Here is a 19,605-nt window from a genome sequence, read left to right as displayed (position 1 = left end):
GGCGTCAACGGGCCCGGCCGAGTGCGCCTGCGCTTACGCCTGCGCCTGGCAAGCGGCCGGCCTCTCCTGTCCAAACGCCCGGACCCCGCCGCGCCCCGCCCCATCCTGCACCCGCGCTTTGCTGACGGAGAAAGCGCGGGGCGACATGCGGCTGGTGAGCTGGAACATAAATGGGATCCGGCGATCGCCCGAGGCCCTGAGACGCCTGCTCGATTCCCTGGGGGCCGATGTGACCTGCCTACAGGAGACCCGAGTCACTCGTGAGAACTGAGGCGTGCCCCACCCCACACCCCGCCCCTCCCACCCCGAGGCCCCCCACCAGCCCCGGCCTTTCCCCAGGAGACCCTCCCAGGAGATCTGGTCTGCTCTCTACGCCCGCCCAGGACTGGATCCCCCTTCTCAGCCTCTCTCTGCCCCCCAAAGGTCATTGCCCCTCCCCTTCCACCTTACCCCGCCCGCGCTACCTGCCCGCTAGGAGGCGCGCTCCCCTACCTACAGACACTCCCCCTCCCACATCTGCCCTGCCCCAGAGAGGATAGCATCCTCCTACTCTTCTCCGAGCCACTGCCAAGAGACACGCTCTGACCCTTCCTCTGACCCTAAAGGTCACTTCCTCCCCAAAGCACCACACTGACCCCCGTGCCCCCGCCAAGTCAGCCCCACCAGACTCCGATGAGCCAAAAAGTTCCCCAGGATCGTCTCCCCCGCCCCCCCCCCTCCACTGAACTCCTGCCCTCTCTCCCCCAACTGGCCCAGAGCTGACCCTCTGTCATGGGTTGCCCCCAACTCAGGGCAGTCTGGCTTTGGTCAGGGAGCCAGGCACTTCCTCTGGCCAGCCTTGCAGGGGGCAGGGTTGTGGCTCCAGAGCCTACCCACAGTGGCTATTCCTTCTCTGTCCCCCCAGGGGACCTGCTGGAAGAGCCCCTGGCCATCGTGGAGGGATACAGCTCCTACTTTAGCTTCAGTCGAGGTCGCAGTGGCTACTCAGGTGTGTGGGGGGATCTGGGAGGCTGGGAAGGTCTAGACATCCGTCCTGAACTTTGTGGAGCCGTGGTTTCCCACGGGGTAACGAGACTCGCACTGGGTACCGCCCATCCAAGTTTTTGAGCAAGAAACAGGTGCTGTGTTCATAATTACCGCTACTATTATTAGAGCACTCATACTTTGATTTTTTTTAGAAGAGTTTAAACACTGAGGGGAAAAAAATAATCAGTTGGGGGAATACCCAAGAATCTGGGTTGAATTTTTTTTTCTGATCCAAATGATCCTTGACTCTGAGTCAGTCACTGAAAACTCAAACTTGGGACTGAAATTTTTTAAGGTCCCTTTCCACTCTTGCTGTTTTGTGTCCCAAATCCCTTCCCCTTTCTGGGGTCTCCTTGCCCCGTCTGTAGCCTTAGAAGCTTGAATGAGAACACCTTTTAAGCTCCTTAGAGTCTATGACCCTGCAGTCCTTTCCTGGGCCTCAGTTTCCTCCTCTGAAATGAAGGGGGTAGGATTAGCTCATCTCCAAGCCTTTCAGCTCTTTAGCAGTAGGACAGTGAACTGCATATAATCCAGCTTCCTCCTCGAGACATCTCAGATAAGGGGCAGCTAGGGGGTGCAGTGGACAGAGCACCAGCCCTGAAGTCAGGAGGACCTGAGTTCAAATGTGGCCTCAGACACTTCACACTTCCTGGCTGTGCGACCCTGGGCAAGTCACTTAACCCCAATTGCCTCAGGAAAAAAGAAAGACATTTCAGTTGGTGAGCTTAGATAATAAAAGCTAGCTAGCTCTTTATAAATATGATCTCATTTGATCCTCCCAACAACCCTGGGAAATTAGGGTCCCCACTTCACAGATAGGGGAACTGAGGCACGGAGCAGTTCATTGACATGTTTGGGGCCACCCAGCGAAGGCTGGGTTTGACCTCAGATCTTCTTAGCTGAAATCCACCCCTCTGTCTACTTCACCACCCAGCCCTGCTACCACCATGGACTTTGCCATTTGAGGAAAGTTTCTTCCCTTCTCTGAACCTCACTTTCCCCTTTATAACATGAAGGAGTTAGATTAGATGGTCGCTACAGGCCTTTTCACTTCTTCACCCTATAATCCTGTTAACAGAATTAGGGTTCTCGGACTTTTTGGACCCCCCTAAAGAGCTTCTCTTCACAGGTATTGGATCTATGAAGAGTTGCTATATTAGAAAGTAAAACATTTCCATATTATTATGAAAATGGCTTTGACCTCAGGGAGTCCTTGGAATCTCCGTGTCACCCTTTGAGAAGCTCTGATATAAGCTGTGATCCTGGTTATCTGAGCTTCCCCTTAGCCTCTGTAAAATGGGAATAATGAATCCCACCTGCCCCACAGGTGTGGTGAGGAAAGAGCTCAGTGTGCCCCAAAGCACCGGAGGGTGAGGCAGAATCCAGGAGTGACACCCCGTTTGTCCTGGAGGACAACAGCTGTTGGCTCTTTCTATACTAAACCACTTCCTAGAAAGGACTTTCTTTGGCCTAGGCCTACAGTGCCAGTGTCAATAATGTCAGGGAGGGGAGGCCAAGAATTATAACCAAAAATCACTAACAAGACACTTAAAATGGAGGGATCTGTAATGCTAGGAACGGCAGGCTGAGGGCAATGGGAAGAAAGGATTGATTTGAAGGCAGAGGATGGGGATTTGAACCCTGGTTCTGTACCCAGATTTACTCTTGTGAGGCATTGGCAAGTCCTTTTCCCTTCCTCTAGTCCAGAACTTCCCATTCTGTAAAATGAAGGAGTTGGACTCCACGGCCGTGTAAGTGGAAGGAATAACCAAACAATGAAATCTGAGAAATTATAATGACTGAACTTGGCCCCAAGAAAAAAACCATCTCCTCCCTTCCTCCCACAGGTGAGGCATTGTGGGTGCAGAAGGTGCTATCTAATTTTGCCTCATCACCTCACTTCCTCTTCAACTCGCATCCCTCGAGACTGCTGCTTTGTCCAGGAAGCCATTCCTGATGTCCCTGGGTGCTAGGGAAAGGGCCACGCATTTAGTAAGCACCCACTGTATGTCAGACACTGAACTAAGGGCTTTACACATATTATCTACTTTGGCTCTCACAAATACTCTGGGAGGAATATGCTTTTATTTTCCCCTTTTGAGAGGGCAAACAGGTAAAGTGACCCGCCCAAGTTCACACAGCTAGTAAATGGCTGGAGGCCGGATTTGAACTCACATCTTCCTGCCTCCAATCCTAACACTCTGTCCACTGCTACATCCAGCTGTCTCCCTAATTTTCCTCTCCAAAATACCTTCTGTCTCCACTCTATGTATCTTGTATGTTATTAATTATTTACATCCCCGTCTCCCTCACTGAAATGTAAGCTTCTTGAGGGCAGGGACTATCTTTGGATTATTTCATTTTTCCCCACTTCCATGGCAAACAATTTTTTACATTTTTTAAAAAACTTTGAGTTCCAGATTCTTCCCTTCCTCCCCACACACCCCCTCATGAGAAGGCACCTGTGACGGTGTGCAAAACATTATGTTTCACAAGAAAACATAGATCTCCCCCCAAAAAAAACCCTCAAAAAATAGTTTTCAAAAAAGAATGCTTCTGTTTGTATCCAGAGGCAATCAGTCCTTTCTCTGGGTCTGGACACCATTTTTCATCCTAAGTTCTTCAGAATAGCCTTGGATGATTGTATTGCTGAGAATGGCCAAGTCATTCATAGCTGATCACTCCACACCCGGGGCAGGGACTATTTTGGCCTTTCTCCCCCACTTTAGCATGGTACTGAGTGTTGATCCATCAATTGCCTGCCTCTCTTCACATGAACTCTCCTGCTCATGGATGGGTCCCTTTTCTGTAGGTCAGTCCTCCTCCCCCCCTCCAAAAAAACCAAATTAACGAGCCTAGAGCTGTTGACTTTCCAAGCTCAGAGAGTTTGGGGTCCATTTTTCTTTTAGCATTCATTCTGTGGCTCATCCTCTCTTTGTGTCCCTCATTCCGCCAGGTGTGGCCACCTTCTGTAAAAATAACGCCACTCCAGGGGCAGCCGAGGAAGGCCTGACCAACCTCCTAACCAATCACGAGGGTGCCGTGGGCGCGTATGGAAACACGGAGGAGTTCACTGAAGATGAGCTGCGGGCCCTGGACAGCGAAGGCCGGGCAGTCCTCACTCAGCACCAGATACGGTAAACGTTGACACTTGCCTGACCTGCAGCCAAAGCCACTTTTCCTTAGACCTCCCTTGCTGGCGTTGGGATCACTACTAGATAACTCCTCTCATCCGGATTCAGTGGGTTATGGACAGGGCAGAAAGGGAGTTGTAACATTTGATAACTGGCCCCGGTACATAAAAAGCTACATCCTCAATTTTGTTATTTTTGTCCATGATCTCTTGTTTCTGCACAGGAGGGCTTCCCAGTGGAGAAGCTGGGGGAGCATTTTGGCCCACTAGGGGAGCCTGTTCTTTCCCTGGCATACAGCTCTCTGATCACATCCTGTCCTCCACGTCTGTGCACTCATGGACTAGGATTTTTTAAAATATTTTCTTTTTATTCAAATGAGAAATTTTTGAACTTCTTAAATGTACATTTCTTTATGAATCATGGAGAGTCAAATGAACTTTTAAAAAAAATTATTGATGTCTTTTGTTCCTTCACCACGGTAATTTCCCTCCAAATTTGTTATTTATTTATTTTTAGCTTTAGTTTTAAAAAATTTGAGTTCTTCTCTCCCTCTCCCCTCTCCCCTACCCATTGAGAAGGCAAGAAATATATCAATCATAAATGTGAAATCCTGCCAGTTTTTTTGTTTTTGCAAACAATCGCTCTGAGTGTTCAGAGAGAGAGAGAGAGATGGGGAGAGCAAAGAACACAGACATGAAGAAGAGGAATGGAGGGAAAGGAAGAGAATTTTAGCTTTAGTTTAAAAAAAATTGAGTTCTTAATTCTCTCCCACCTCTCCCCCACCCATTGAGAAGGCAAGAAATATATCACTCATAAATGTAAAATCCTGCCAGTTTTTGGTTTTTGCAAATGATCTCCCTGTGTGTTGAGAGAGACAGAGAGAGAGAGAGAAAAACACACAGAGAGAGACAGAGACAGAGACAGAGAGAGAGGAGACAGGAGACAGAGATGGGGAGAGCAAAGCACACCGAGATGAAAAAAAGGAATGGAGGGAAAGGAAGAGAATTTTAGTTTTAGTATTTTTTTTTAAATGAGTTCTTAATTCTCTCCCCCACCCATTGAGAAGGCAAGAAATATATCAATCATAAATGTAAAATCCTGCCAGTTTTTTGTTTTTGCAAATAATCTCCCTGAGTGTCGAGAGAAAGAGAGAGGAGACATAGATGGGGAGAGCAAAGAGCACAGAGATGAAAAAAAGGAATGGAGGGAAAGGAAGAGAATTTTAGCTTTAGTTTAAAAAAAAAGAAAAGATGAGTTCTTAATTCTCTCCCACCTCTCCCCCACCCATTGAGAAGGCAAGAAATATATCAATCATAAATGTGAAATCCTGCCAGTTTTTTGTTTTTGCAAACAGTTGCTCTGAGTGTTGACAGAGAGATGGGGGAAGGGAAGAGCAGAGAGATGAAGAAAAGGGATGGAAGGAGACGAAAAGATTTTCAGCTTTAGTTTAAAAAAATTGAGTTCTTAATTTTCTCCCTCCTGCCTCTCCCCCACCTATTGAGAAGGCAGGAAATATGATATGACTGATAAGTGATACATATGAAACCATGCCATTATTTTGTTTTTGCAAACACTTGCTCTGAGTATTGAGTCACAGAGACAGAAAGAGAGGGAGAGAGGGAAGAGCAAAGAGATGAAGAAAAAGGACAGAGGGAGAGGAAGAGATTTGTAACTTTAGTTTTAAAAAATTGAGCTCTGAATTCTCTTCCTCCCACCTCTCCCCCACCTGTGGAAAGGCAGAAAATATGCTATCAGTCACATATGTGAAATCATACCATTATTTTGTTTTTGCAAACACTTGCTCTGAGTGTTCAATGAGAGACAGAGAGAGAGGGAAGAGCAAAGAGATGAAGAAAAAGGACAGAGGGAGAGGAAGAGACTTTTAGCTTTAGTTTTTTTAAAAATGGAGTTCGTACTTCCCTCTTGCCTCTCCCCCACCTGTGGATAAAGCAGAAAATATGCTATCAGCCATACATAGGAAACCATGCCATTATTTTGTTTTTAAAAACACTTGCTCTGAGTATTGAGTCAGAGAGAGAGGGGGAGAGATGGGGAGAGGGAAGAGCAAAGAGATGAAGAAAAGGGACAGAGGGAGAGGAAGAGATTCTTAGCTTTAGTTTTTGTTTGGTTTGGTTTTTAAATTTTATTTTATTTTTTATTATAATAACTTTTTATGGCCAGAACCCATGCCAGGGTAATTTTTTACAACATTATCCCTTGCACTCACTTCTGTTCCGATTTTTCCCCTCCCTCCCTCCACCCCCTGCCCCAGATGGCAAGCAGTCCTATACATGTTGAATATGTCGTAGTATATCCTAGATACAATCTATGTGTGCAGAACCCAACAGTTCTCTTGTTGCACAGGAAGAATTGGATTCAGAAGGTAAAAATAACCTGGGAAGAAAAACCAAAATGCAAACAGTTTAAATTCATTTCCCAGTGTTCTTTCTCTGGGTGTAGCTGCTTCTGTCCATCATTGAGCAGTTAAAACTGAATTAGGTCTCTTTGTCAAAGAAATCCCCTTCCATCAGAATACACATCTTCATATAGTATCATTGTTGACGTATATAATGATCTCCTGGTTCTGCTCATTTCCCTCAGCATCAGTTTGTGTCAGTCTCTCCAGGCCTCTCTGAAATCCTCCTGCTGCTCATTTCTTACCGAACAATAATATTCCATAACATTCATATACCAGAGTTTACCCAGCCATTCTCCAGTTGATGGGCATCCACTGAGTTTCCAGTCTCTGGCCACTACAAAGAGGGCTGCCACAAACATTTTGGCACATACAGGTCCCTTTCCCTTTTTAGTATCTCCTTGGAGAATAAGCCCAGTAGTCTTAGCTTTAGTTTTTTAAAAAAAAATTGAGTTCTTCCCTCCCACCTCTCCCCCACCTGTGGAAAGGCAGGAAATATGCTATCAGCCATACATGTAAAATCATACCATTATTTTGTTTTTACAAACACTTGCTCTGAGTGTTCAACGAGAGGGACAGAGAGACAGAAAGAGAGGGAAGAGCAAAGAGATGAAGAAAAAGGACAGAGGGAGAGGAAGAGACTTTTAGCTTTAGTTTTTTAAAAAATTGAGCTCTTAATTCTCTCCCACTTCTCCCCCACCTATGGAAAGGCAGGAAATATACTAGCAGCCATATATGTAAACTCATACCATTATTTTGTTTGTGCAAACACTTGCTCTGAGTGTTCAACGAGAGGGACAGAGAGACAGAAAGAGAGGGAAGAGCAAAAGAGATCAAGAAAAAGGACAGAGGGAGAGGAAGAGACTTTTAGCTTTAGTTTTAAAAAATTGAGCTCTTAATTCCCTCCCACTTCTCCCCCACCTATGGAAAGGCAGGAAATATGCTAGCATCCATACATAGGAAACCATGCCATTATTTTGTTTTTAAAAACACTTGCTCTGAGTATTGAGTCAGAGAGAGAGGGGGAGAGATGGGGAGAGGGAAGAGCAAAGAGATGAAGAAAAGGGACAGAGGGAGAGGAAGAGATTTTTGGCATTAGTTTTTAAAAAATTGATTTAATTCCCTCCCACTTCCCCACCTATGGAAAGGCAGGAAATATACTAGCAGCCATAAGAAACTCATACCATTATTTTGTTTGTGCAAAACTTGTCTAGGTTCAAGAGAGGGACAGGAGAAGAAAGAGAGGGAAGAGCAAAAGAGATGAAAAAAAGGACAGAGGAGAGGAAGAGAGTTTTATTTTAGTTTTAAAAAATTGAGCTCTTTTAATTCTCCCCACTTCTCCCCACCTATGGAAAGGCAGGAAATATACTAGCAGCCATATATGTAAAATATACCATTATTTTGTTTTTTGCAAACATTGTTGAGGTTCAATGAGAAAGAGAGAGGGGACAAAGAGATGAAAAAAGGACAGAGGGAGGGAAGAGAATTTAGCTTAGTTTTTTAAAAATTGAGTTTAATTCTCCCACTTCTCCCCCACCTATGGAAAGGCAGGAAATATACTAGCAGCCATATATGTAAACTCATACCATTATTTTGTTTGTGCAAACACTTGCTCTGAGTGTTCAACGAGAGGGACAGAGAGACAGAAAGAGAGGGAAGAGCAAAGAGATGAAGAAAAAGGACAGAGGGAGAGGAAGAGACTTTTAGCTTTAGTTTTTTAAAATTGACTCTTAATTTCCCTTCTCCCCACCTATGGAAAGGCAGGAAATTTAGCAGCCATATTTAAAATCATACCATTATTTTGTTTGTGCAAACACTTCTCTGGGTGTTCAAAAGAGGGACAAGAGGCAAAAAGGAGAGGGAAGAGCAAAGAGATGAAGAAAAGGGAAGAGGGAGAGGAAGAGTTTTAGCTTTAGTTTTAAAAATTTTTTAATTTTCCCACTTCTCCCCACCTGTGGAAAGGCAGGAAATATGCTAGCAGCCATACATGTAAAATCATACCATTATTTTGTTTGTGCAAACACTTGCTCTGAGTGTTCAACGAGAGGGACAGAGAGACAGAAAGAGAGGGAAGAGCAAAGAGATGAAGAAAAAGGACAGAGGGAGAGGAAGAGACTTTTAGCTTTAGTTTTTTAAAAAATTGAGCTCTTAATTCTCTCCCACTTCTCCCCCACCTATGGAAAGGCAGGAAATATACTAGCAGCCATATATGTAAACTCATACCATTATTTTGTTTGTGCAAACACTTGCTCTGAGTGTTCAACGAGAGGGACAGAGAGACAGAAAGAGAGGGAAGAGCAAAGAGATCAAGAAAAAGGACAGAGGGAGAGGAAGAGACTTTTAGCTTTAGTTTTAAAAAATTGAGCTCTTAATTCCCTCCCACTTCTCCCCCACCTATGGAAAGGCAGGAAATATGCTAGCATCCATACATAGGAAACCATGCCATTATTTTGTTTTTAAAAACACTTGCTCTGAGTATTGAGTCAGAGAGAGAGGGGGAGAGATGGGGAGAGGGAAGAGCAAAGAGATGAAGAAAAGGGACAGAGGGAGAGGAAGAGATTTTTGGCATTAGTTTAAAAAATAATTGAGTTCTGAATTCCCTCCCGCCTCTCCCCCACCTATGGAGAAGGCAGGAAATATGCTATCAGTCACACATGTGAAACCATGCCATTATTTTGTTTTTGCAAACACTTGCTCTGAGTGTTGAGTCAGAGAGACAGAGAGAGAAGAGGGAGAGGGGGAGAGATGGGGAGAGGGAAGAGCAGAGAGATGAAGAAAAGGGACAGAGGGAGAGAGATGAGAGACAGAAGAGGGAAAGAAGCTCCAGGAAACACTGTCTTTATTAAGCTGCCTGCCTTGGTGCAAGCCCTCTGGCACTCATTATACTTCTGGGGCTTTTTGGCCAGCTCGCAGGGAGTGAGGAGAAAGCTCCGAGTTGTTGTGATTCACAGTTTTCTTATTAATGATTCGGAGCATTCTTCCTTATAGCCGTTAGTAGTTGGCAGTTGTTTCGAGAACTCCACCTGCTTTGTCCACGTGTCTCTGGAGGGACGGCTCCCACAGACACAGTCACCCGTTGTCTCGAGATCCTGGGTATCGGGACCCCCTCGGAGATATTTGATACAAAGATTGTCCCACCCGGGCGCTTCTCTTCTTATCCCAGTCTTAATTTGCTTCAGCCGACCACCTTTCAGTTTCATTTAGTTGAAATTCTTTGTTTAGCTTTCGAAATCACTTCTGTCCCTTCCTCCTTCAGTTAAGAAGTCAGTCCCTAGACATATACTGTGGAAATGCTCCCTGATCTCTTTCTCTTCTCATTTTTTTGGTGGTTTGATCCTTTATCATTCAGGTCACATCCTTTCGGAGTTTATTGTGGGATTGTGTCTTTCACTTCCTCTAAGGCCAGCTGATATAGGGTGTCCCAAAGATCTTAGTGCAGCGCTCTGGGGACACCTCGTAGTGTTTCTGGTCCTCTTTGCCCCTCGCTGTCCTGAGTACTACTTGCTTCTGAGAAGCCCGAAATCCGCTTCTCGTGGGTGGGATGCAGACTTTCTAGAGCAGTAGAGTAGGAAAGGCAGCGTGGTGCCATGGAGAGCAGGAGCTGCGGGTACAAATCCCATCTCTGCCACTGCTGCCCTTCGTGCTGGTGGGCGAGTCAAATGAATCCTCTGAATTGGGGGTTCTTTTCTGTAGAATGAGGGGCCGGACTTGATGACTTCAAGCACTGTCCTATCTGATCATTTACAAAATCCCATCTGTCCCCTCCTTCCCACTCACGTGCTCCTTCAGGCTTTTGGAAGGTCTCACTGGACAGTATCAAATAGCTTGGGTCTCCCAGCCGCTAACGTGAGTCTCCCGACCTCACTAAACTCCCAAGGTTTCCTATTAGCTCTCAGAACACACTTTCTCCAGCTCCCTCATCTATTCCTTTTCTCCTTCCTTTCCTTTCTGCTTTTAAGATCATCATCAACAATAAGACAGTTATTTTTATTAAGAATAGCACTTTGATGTTTGCGTTCACAAACATGTTCTCATTTGAGCCTTACAACAACCCTGGGAAGGTGGATGTTCTTATGACCAGCATTTTACAGGTGAGGAAACCGAGGCAGGCAGAAGTGAAGAGACATGCCCAGCATTTTACAGGTAAGGAAAATGGAGGCAGGCAGAAGTGAAGAGACTTGCCCAGCATTTTACAGGTAAGGAAACAAAGGCAGGCAGGAGTGAAAAGATTTGCCCAGCATTTTACAGATGAGGAAACCGAGGCAGGCAGAAGCAAAGAGACTTGCCCAGCATTTTACAGGTGAGGAAACAGAGGCAGGCAGAAGTAAAGCAACTTGCCAAGCATTTTACAGGTGAGGTAATGGAGGCAGGCAGAAGTGAGGAGACTGGCCCAGGGTTACACAGCGTCACTTAACCCTAATTGCCTCAGGAAAAACAAAAACAAAAAAATAAAATAAAATACATGTCATCTCTGTTTAGTCCCTCATATTGATTGCTCAGAATTACCTTTTTGTTCAATTTGACGCCTTTATTTTTACTTCAAAGTTTCTGTGGTGCTCTGATTTTCTCATAAGAAGTGCTTGGAAGTCCTCTGTTAATCAAAGGGAGCATCCCCCCAATTTCCAGTTGGTCGCCGCTACTAAGAGAGATGCTATAATTATTTTTGTCCACAGAGGTCCTTTTTCTTTTTATTGATTTCATCAGAACACAGACCTTGATTGGGTCAGAGAAAACACACAGTTTGATAGCCCTTTGGGCGGAGTTCGAAATGGTTCAGATCCAGAAGGGTTCGATCAGTTCACAACCACCATCAGTACCTCTCTGTCCCAATTTTCCCACATCCCCTCCAACATTTCTCATTTTCTCTTTCTGCCCTATTAGCCTATCTTAAGTGTGTGAGGTGGTAGCTCGGAGTTGTTTTAAGTTGCCGTTCCCTAATCACTAGTAACTTAGGGCATTTTTCCATATAGCTTTACGTAGCCTTGATTTCTTCTGAAAACCTCCTGTTTGTGTTTCTTACCCATTGATCAATCGGGGGCCGACTTGTATTTTTTATATACTTGATGAAGTTCTCCATGTATTTGAGAAATGAGACCTTTATCAGAGAAACTTCCTGTAAACATTTTTTCACTGTTACGATTACTGTGTGTCCATCCTGTTCCTCCCCTCTGCATTTATCTTACTCTCTCCTTTCATTCCATCCCTCCTCAAAAGTGTTTTGCCTCTGACCATTGCCTCCTTCGATCCGCCCTCCATTTTGTCAGTTCTCCCCTTCCCCTTCTCTTATTCCTTTCTCTTCCTTCCCTGTAAGATAAGATAGATTTCTAAATGCAACTGAGCATGTACGCTATTCCCTCTTTGAGCCAATTACAGTGAGAGTGAGTACTCTCCTATCTTTCCCTCCACTGTCTGAGCTTTTTTGTAACTCTATTATGTGAGACAATGTAGCCTATTCTTCCTGTTTCTCTCAGTGTATCCTTTTTCTCATCATTTAATTTTATTTTTTTAGATTTCATTCCATTATAATCGACTCCCACCCATGCCCTCGATATATACTCTTCCTAACTGCCCTAAAAAAACCACCTTAAAAGTTACAAGTATCATCTATCTCTCCTTGTCAGAATATAAACAGTTTAATCTTATTGAAGCCTTTATGATTTCTGTTTTCTGATTACCTTTTTATGCTTCTCTTGTGTCTGTATTTGAAAGTCAGATTTTCTGTTCAGCTCTGATATTTTCATCAGGAATGCTCAAAAGTCCTCTGTTTTCTTAAATATTCCTGTTTCCCCAGAAGGAAGGGAAGGTGATTCGTAGTTGTAAGCCTGGCTACTTTGTCCTCCGGAATATCATATTCCTATTATCCTGATCCTTTGATGTAGAAGATACTAAATCTTCTGTTAGCCTGACTGTGGTTCCATGATTTGGGGATTGTTTCCTTTTGGCCGCTTGCAATCTTTTCTCCTTGACTTGGGAGCTCTGGAGTATTTCTAGGACTTTTCATTTGGGATAATTGTTCAGGAGGTGATGGGTAGACTCTTTGTATTTCTATTTCACCTTCTGGTTCTAGGATTTCAGGTTCATTTGCCTTGATAATTTCTTTAAATCTAATGTTTAAGGGCTCTCTCTGTCTCTCTCTTTCTATCTGTTTCTTATCTCTCCCAGCTAATCTGATCATTCTTAAATTCTCCTTGATCTATTCCCCAGGTCAGTTGTTTTTCCAATGACAGATTTTCCCTTTTTTTTTTTTCATTCTCTTGATTTTGTTTTTATTGTTTTTTGATGTCTCATGGAAGCATTAGGTTCCACTTGTCCGATTCTACTTTTTAAGGAGGTTTTCTCTTCACTGGATTTTTGTCTTTTTCACCATTTGACCTATTCTGTTTTTCAGGTATTATTTTCTTTCTTTCTTTTTTTTTTTTAGCTGTACCACATTTTCTTTTCTTTTATTTATTTAAAACTTAAATACAAAGAAGAAAAAAAACCATTGCCATGTGCACAGCAAAACAGAATAGAGGATTCAAAATATGAAACAATAAATTTCCATTTCAAGAAAACCTATTTAATAAATATTGCCCATTGTATTCAGAGCTATCCATCTTCTCTTGGCTTCCTTATAGGTTATTTTTGTTCTCTGCTGCACATTTTTTACTTTATTCTTTTTTCCTTTTTCCTTCCTAAGAAGGCTACAGTTAAGCATGGATGTAGTTATACATACAGACATATATATATATATATCCATACACACACACACACACACACACACAGATATCTACAATCACACATATATACACATATACATTCACATACATCTTTGTAAGGCTGTAGTAGTCTTACATTTTTCCAAATCCCCCAACTCATCATTTCCCACACCCCAACAATAGTCTGACCTTGTCCTGTGTAGTTATTTTAAACAGTCTAAAACAATATTGATTAATATGACTGCCATGTTTTTCTCTTGATTAAATCTATTTTAGCTTTAACTTTGCCTGAAATCAGTGATTCCCACTCCTACTTTTTTTTCTAATAAATTCTAGTCTTGAGCATTATGCTTATGTTTATGTGTATCTCTTATTTCCTGTCCCTGCTGACTTTTCTGTTTTACTTCTCCCCTTGCTACCTTGCCTTATTATTTAACCTATCCCCAACCGGTGATCCCGCCCTTCTCCTCTCCCCCTACTTTTCCCTTCCTCTTTATCTGATTCCTCTTAATCTATACACTTCATGTATCCCCCTCTTATCTTATTATTTCCCTTTCTTATTTCTTTATAAATTTGGAGGACTTTTATGCCCTTCTAGGTATCTATCTGTATCTTATTTATATATATTTATTTATTATTATTATATATTATTTATTATATTATTAATAATTAATATGTTATATATCTTATATGTAAAATATATAATATATTAATTATTAATTATATATAGAGAGAGAGAAAGAGAAAGAGAGAGAGAGAGATCCCTGTAACACATTTCCAGTGAGAGTAGGATTTCAGACCCATGAGCCCTTGTCCCCCTTCTGATTCCTCTGTATCGGTTCTTGCTCTCACACCTCATTCATATAACAAAGTGACTCTTTTTCCCTTTTCCTCCATGGTTTTGCTTTTTAGAATCACTCCATACTCAGCTGTATACCCCAGTCTTTCTTTTGAACTACCCAGTTACTAATAGACGGTGGTCTGGCTGTTCCTCTTAAGGAGCCAGACTCTGAGTGGTAGCTTGTACGAGAAAGGGTTAGGAAATGGACTGAGCACTGGCAGAGAAAATGGACCTTCCCCGGTCTTGTGATCACCTTTGAAAGCTTAAAAGGGAGGCCAGGACGGATCTGAGGCGGTCAGGGTCTTCACTAACTGTGGGGGAAGAACCCTTCACTAGGGGAGTGTGTGCAAAGTACGTTATCAGTTTCCAGTGCTGACCTTAGTGTTGTTGATAGTACAAGTTGTTTTTGATAACTGATAGTACCCTTGTTATCCCTCGGCAGCACTTCAGATGGGCACGAGAAGACCTTGACAATAATCAACGTCTACTGCCCCCATGCGGACCCCGACAAGCCGGAACGACTGACCTACAAGCTGCGTTTCTACCGACTCCTGCAACTCCGAGCTGAAGCCCTCCTGCGGACGGGCAGGTAAGAAGCGACCCAGCAGCCAGAAGTGAAGGCCCTGGGCTCTCGACCTGGCTTTTCTATACAGCAGCCAGAAGTGGGCGGGGGGGGAGAAAGATGGTGCCAGGAGTTCTAGAAGGCCCTAGACTCTAAACTGGCTTTTCCTTAGTTCCCTGGTAACCTGGGGCAAAGATTTTTGTTCTCTGGACCTCATTTCCTTGTTTATAAAAGATAGGTCTCTGAGGTTCCTTCCAAAGCAAAATGCTGATTCTCTGAAGAACCTCGGCCAAGCTGCCCCCCACCTCTGGTGAATCACCCCCTCCCCGAGCAAGAAAAGGGACGTGGCCTGAATTTCCCCCCCCCCCCATTCATTTCTGCCGTGCTCTCCACCGAGGAGAATCCCTAGAGATAAGTAGGCTCTCGTGGATTTCCGAGTCAGATCGGGGAGTGAGCCTCCGCCAGGCAGCTGTAACATACGGCCTTAGACACTGAATGCAGCAGAGAGGCGAGAGCTGAGGGAGACGATGGTTTCCAAGTGGGGAGGGCACTGAAGTTGGGCTTTACAGGAGGGAAGGCATGGGAGGTCCAGGAAGTAGCCCGTGTGAGCACGGAGGAGGGCCCGAGGAAGGCCCAAGAAGGCCGAGCCACCTACTTTGAGCAGAGCTGTAGCCCTTCCCACTGGGGACTGTCAAGAGGAAGGGCAAGGGGGGGAAGAAGGGCTGGAGAGGGGAAAGGCCTTGGGATCATCAAATGCTCCTGGGAGACTTAGACTCATTCGGGGGTGGGGGGGAGAGGTAAGGGGAAGAGCCTTTGTCTTTGTATCCCAGAAGGGGGGGGGTGGAGGAGTTTGCCCACAGCCACACAACTCATAATGGGCAGAGCCAAGCCTGTGCCCTGCGCCTCCCAGTTCCAGGCCAGGCCTCTTTCCCCTGCCCCCCAGTGTCAGCCTCTGACTCACGGACCATGGGCCTCTTCTTTCCCAGCCATGTGATCATCCTGGGCGACGTCAACACCTCTCATCAGCCTCTGGACCACTGTGACCCTCCAGATCTGGTGAGGATTGCTTCTCTGCTAACCTTGCTGTCTCTGTCTTAACCCGTGCCTGCAGACACACTCTCAGTGTCCTCTTCTTACTCTACTGTGTTGATCATAGAATTTGAGCTGGGGGAGGGGGCGGACCTTAAGAGGTCAGTCCATCTAGAGTCAGAGGTCAGGAGGTGACCAGAGTTCAAGTCAATTCATGCTAGGAAGAGGCAAAGCCAGGATCTGAAGCCTGTTCCTCTACCCCTGAGCCATGAGGCCTTTAGCGAGCCCTACTGATATTAGGAGCTGTCAGTTGATTTCTGTGGGCTTGAAAGCTCTTTCCAGCTCTAATGTTCTTTGGGTATCATCACCTTTCTGAGGCTCAGTTTCCCTTTCTGTAAAATGAGGGGTTGTAAATTTGTAAGACGCCTTCCAGCTCCGACACACGGTGTTCTTATGAAATTCGGTCTAATTTCATGTTTAAAAAAAAAAAAGTAGACTCAGTAGTTTTATTTTTCTTCCAAGGCTATTGGGGTTAAGTGACTTGCCCAGAGTCACACAGCAGGAAAAGTGTCTGAGACCAGATTTGAACTCAGGTCCTCCTGACTTCAGGGCTGGTGCTCTATCCACTGCAGCACGTAGCTGGCCCAGCTCAGGAGTTTTTGATGTAGGATTTTAGAGAGAAAATCTGTTCTTCATGATGGTGTTCCCTCACAGACCCCGGAGGCCCTTTGTGTCGTGAGGTGCCCAGCTTAGGAATCAGTACCTGGTTGGGGGGCCCAGAGGTCGGGTACTCCGAAGGGCAGAGGGCCGGACATTCTTGGCTTGCACAATGGCCTGAGCAAGAGTATCTTTCAGCAGCCAGGGAAGTTGAGCTGAGACGGAGGCTCTTTATGGATAGGAATCATGGGAGGGGAAACTAGAGACGTGAGCAGGGACTAGATTGAGGAGGACCTTGTGTTCTTCGAGTTCCCGAGACAGAAAGGCCTCCCAGAGGCCACTGAGGCTAACCCATACTTGAATGAGCATCTTCTCCACAATGTCCTTGTCGGGAAGAATGCTGGGGACAGGGAGTCACTACCTCCTGAGGTGGACCACTCCACCGGGGGCCCTTCTGATTGGCTCTCCACAGTCTCTACCTATTGTTCTGGGCCTGGAATTTCACTCACACGTTCGTGTGTTCAAGGAGCCTACTGTGTGCAGTGCTCTATTGTTGGCGCTGAGGGGGCAGGGATTCAAAGCCGACAGCTAGTGAACGTGTCCTCGGGGTCACGGCCCGGGCCACAGTGGGGCTTTGAGAGGCTTCCCCAGAAACTGAAAAGAAGGCCGAGAGATTGCTTTCCAGGTGGGGTCACTAGCGGTGGCCATGCCATATGTCCGGTGCCTCTGGGAAATGGAGTGTGAGTGGGGTCGTTCTCACTTTACAAAGGAGGAAACCGGGGCCCAGAGGGAGGAAGGACTTTGCCGGAAGTCACAGGTAGTGGGGGGGCATCAAAACTTGAGCCCGAGAGGTTGAAGGCCCACCTTGATTGGGGCCTGCTGGGACTTCAGGGGAGTCTCCCCTCTGTGTGCCTCATTTTCCTCCTTTGTAAAAGGCGACCCAGACTCGCCGGCCTCGAGTCCCATCTGGCTCTGCCATTCACGGACACAGAGGGATTGCTCTTGGTACTTGCTCAGGGTCTTGCTGCCTCTGACGTTCTCTGGCTCTCGATTGCCTACCCCAGGCGTGCTTTGAAGAGAACCCCGGGCGCCAGTGGCTCACCCAGTTCCTGTGGCGGCCTGACGGGGAGAATGGGCTGTTCGTTGACAGTTTCCGTCACTTCCACCCGACCAAAGTCGGTGCCTTCACCTGCTGGTCGACCGCTACGGGGGCACGCCTCACTAACTATGGTACCCGACTCGACTATATCCTCGGCGACAGAGCCCTGGTGCTGGGGGAGTTTGAGGACTCCTTCCTCATGCCTGAGGTGGAGGGCTCAGACCACTGCCCCGTGGGGGCCACCCTGAGGGCCGAGCTCATCCCGGCCCCCCGCTGTCCCCCACTCTGTACCCGGTACCTGCCGGAGTTTGCTGGGCGACAGCAGAAACTCTCCCGGTTCCTGGTCAAAGTGGACCCCAACCTTCCGGGGCCCACTTCAGCCCCACCCCGAGAGGAAAAGAACGGTGTCGGGGTGTCTAAGAACCGGGCCAAGAGAACCTGTGGGGACCCGGGCCAGGGCCAGCTGAGCCTCCTGAGGTTCTTCCAGGCAGGCCGTCCCCCAGAAAAAGCCCCCGTCACCAGAGCCCAGGAGCCGGAGACCGAGCCGGCTGGCCGGGACCCCGGGGGAGCGGCACCCCCAGCCCCCGAGCCAGGCGAGGGCCAGGCAGCGTTTTGGAAGGCGGTTCTGAAAGGCCCCCCTCGTCCTCCTCTGTGCAAGGGCCACGGGGAGCCCTGCGTGCTGCGCACAGTGAGGAAAGCCGGGCCCAACTTTGGCCGGCAGTTCTACGTCTGTTCTCGGCCCGTGGGCCACAGTGGCAATCCCGTTGCCCGTTGCGACTTCTTTCTGTGGGTCTCTGGCAAGACCCCAGCCCCTCACTGAGGGCTCCTTCTCACTCCCTTGGTGGAGCTTTCATGTTACAGAGATCACCGTGTTTTAGCGGCTGGTTGCCAATGCCCTCCGAGGGACCCCAGAGCAGGTGTTAATGGGACTAAAGGCGGCTGGGGGAAAGAAGGGAACTGCTGCTAACCTTGAGTTTGTTTTACTTTTTTAAAAAAAACCACACCTAATTTTATATTAATAAAGTTTGGATCTTTGAACTGTCAAAGCACCTTTTATGGGGTTTCCCAAGGCCCCCCGAGTTGGGTTTCCTTTCCAGAGGAGGTTGGCAGCCGCTTCACGGCCGACTAAAGCCCCGCCGGACTCGGGGCTCTCGGGTACATGGTGTATGTCATGAAAATGCCCAATCCCATAGTGCTGTTGGAGAGGAAGGGAGGTCTCTTGTGTGGGTCTTTTTCTCAGCCCTTTGCCATTCGGGGCTTCCCTTGTAGAGTTGCCTTCAGGTCTGAAGCTGGAAGGAGACTTCAGTAGCCCCAGGGCCACCTCTGATGGCTCGGAGACGGGTTGCGTGATGGGTACTGGTGACAGCCAAGGTTTAGACAGAATGGAGGCCCACTTCACTTTGCTGTCTCTCCCGTCTTTAATACACCTAGAGGCATTCTGGTTGGCTGGCACTATCAGCGAGGAGCCCCGAGGGGGGCAGCTGTAGGGGAAGTGGCTGTAATTTGTGGTCAGAGTCCCTGCCTGAGACCGGAAGTCCACCTCGGGGATTGCCCCAGACCAGGATGCCAACTGGTGATTGGCTGAGTGTGTAGGTCAGGCACACAGAGGGGGTCAGATAGGGAGATACTGCTTTCTGCCATCTTGGACCCTGAGAGGGCCCAGTGAAGGGAGATAGGACTGAGCACGGCCGGCCTTTGCCCACAGCCTGGCGCCGTACCCTCACTTTCTCGAGCCCGTGGCCAGGGCTTCCGTCCTCCGTGTCTGCCGAGCCCAGAAGCAACCAGAGTCGTCATCATGAGGGTGGCTCTTGGTGTCTGAGAAGCCCATCGGGCCATCAGAGGGCGGGTGCCCAGCCTTGCATCTCTTTGCAGAGAGGCTGCCAGACTGGATGGGCTTTGAAGGCCTCTCTCTCAGCCTGTGGGTGTTCTGTTGAGGGCCTGTGGTGGGTGCTGAGGCAAGTGAAAGAGTCTGAGAGGAGTCAGGTGGCTGGTGCCGCGTGGAAGTGGGGCCTGTGCAGAGACCTGGGGCGGGGGGGGGGGAGGGGCAAATGGCAAGGGCCTCAGCAGGAATGGGAAGGTTGTGATGAGGGCCGGGGGAGTTGGGGGGGAGGGGGGCGGCCTGGGCCTGGGCCTCAGGACGGGC

The 19,605-nt window shown here is 47.0% G+C and overlaps 1 protein-coding gene across 1 annotated transcript; it reads left to right on the top strand.

The window, feature by feature from the left end:
* Positions 1-9: 9 nt before the first annotated feature.
* APEX2 (apurinic/apyrimidinic endodeoxyribonuclease 2) lies at positions 10-19,460 on the top strand. The gene is made up of 6 exons (XM_012553371.3): positions 10-260; positions 905-988; positions 3,983-4,163; positions 14,558-14,704; positions 15,664-15,733; positions 17,428-19,460. Exons 1-6 carry the CDS (start codon positions 146-148, stop codon positions 18,280-18,282), a joined length of 1,452 nt encoding a protein of 483 aa, XP_012408825.1. The 5' UTR covers positions 10-145; the 3' UTR covers positions 18,283-19,460.
* Positions 19,461-19,605: the final 145 nt, after the last annotated feature.

The sequence above is a fragment of the Sarcophilus harrisii genome, chromosome X (assembly GCF_902635505.1).
Source record: "Sarcophilus harrisii chromosome X, mSarHar1.11, whole genome shotgun sequence".
Taxonomy (NCBI): domain Eukaryota; kingdom Metazoa; phylum Chordata; class Mammalia; order Dasyuromorphia; family Dasyuridae; genus Sarcophilus; species Sarcophilus harrisii.
Note: the sequence above shows the minus strand (reverse complement) of the source record. Positions and strands in the feature narration are given on the sequence as shown.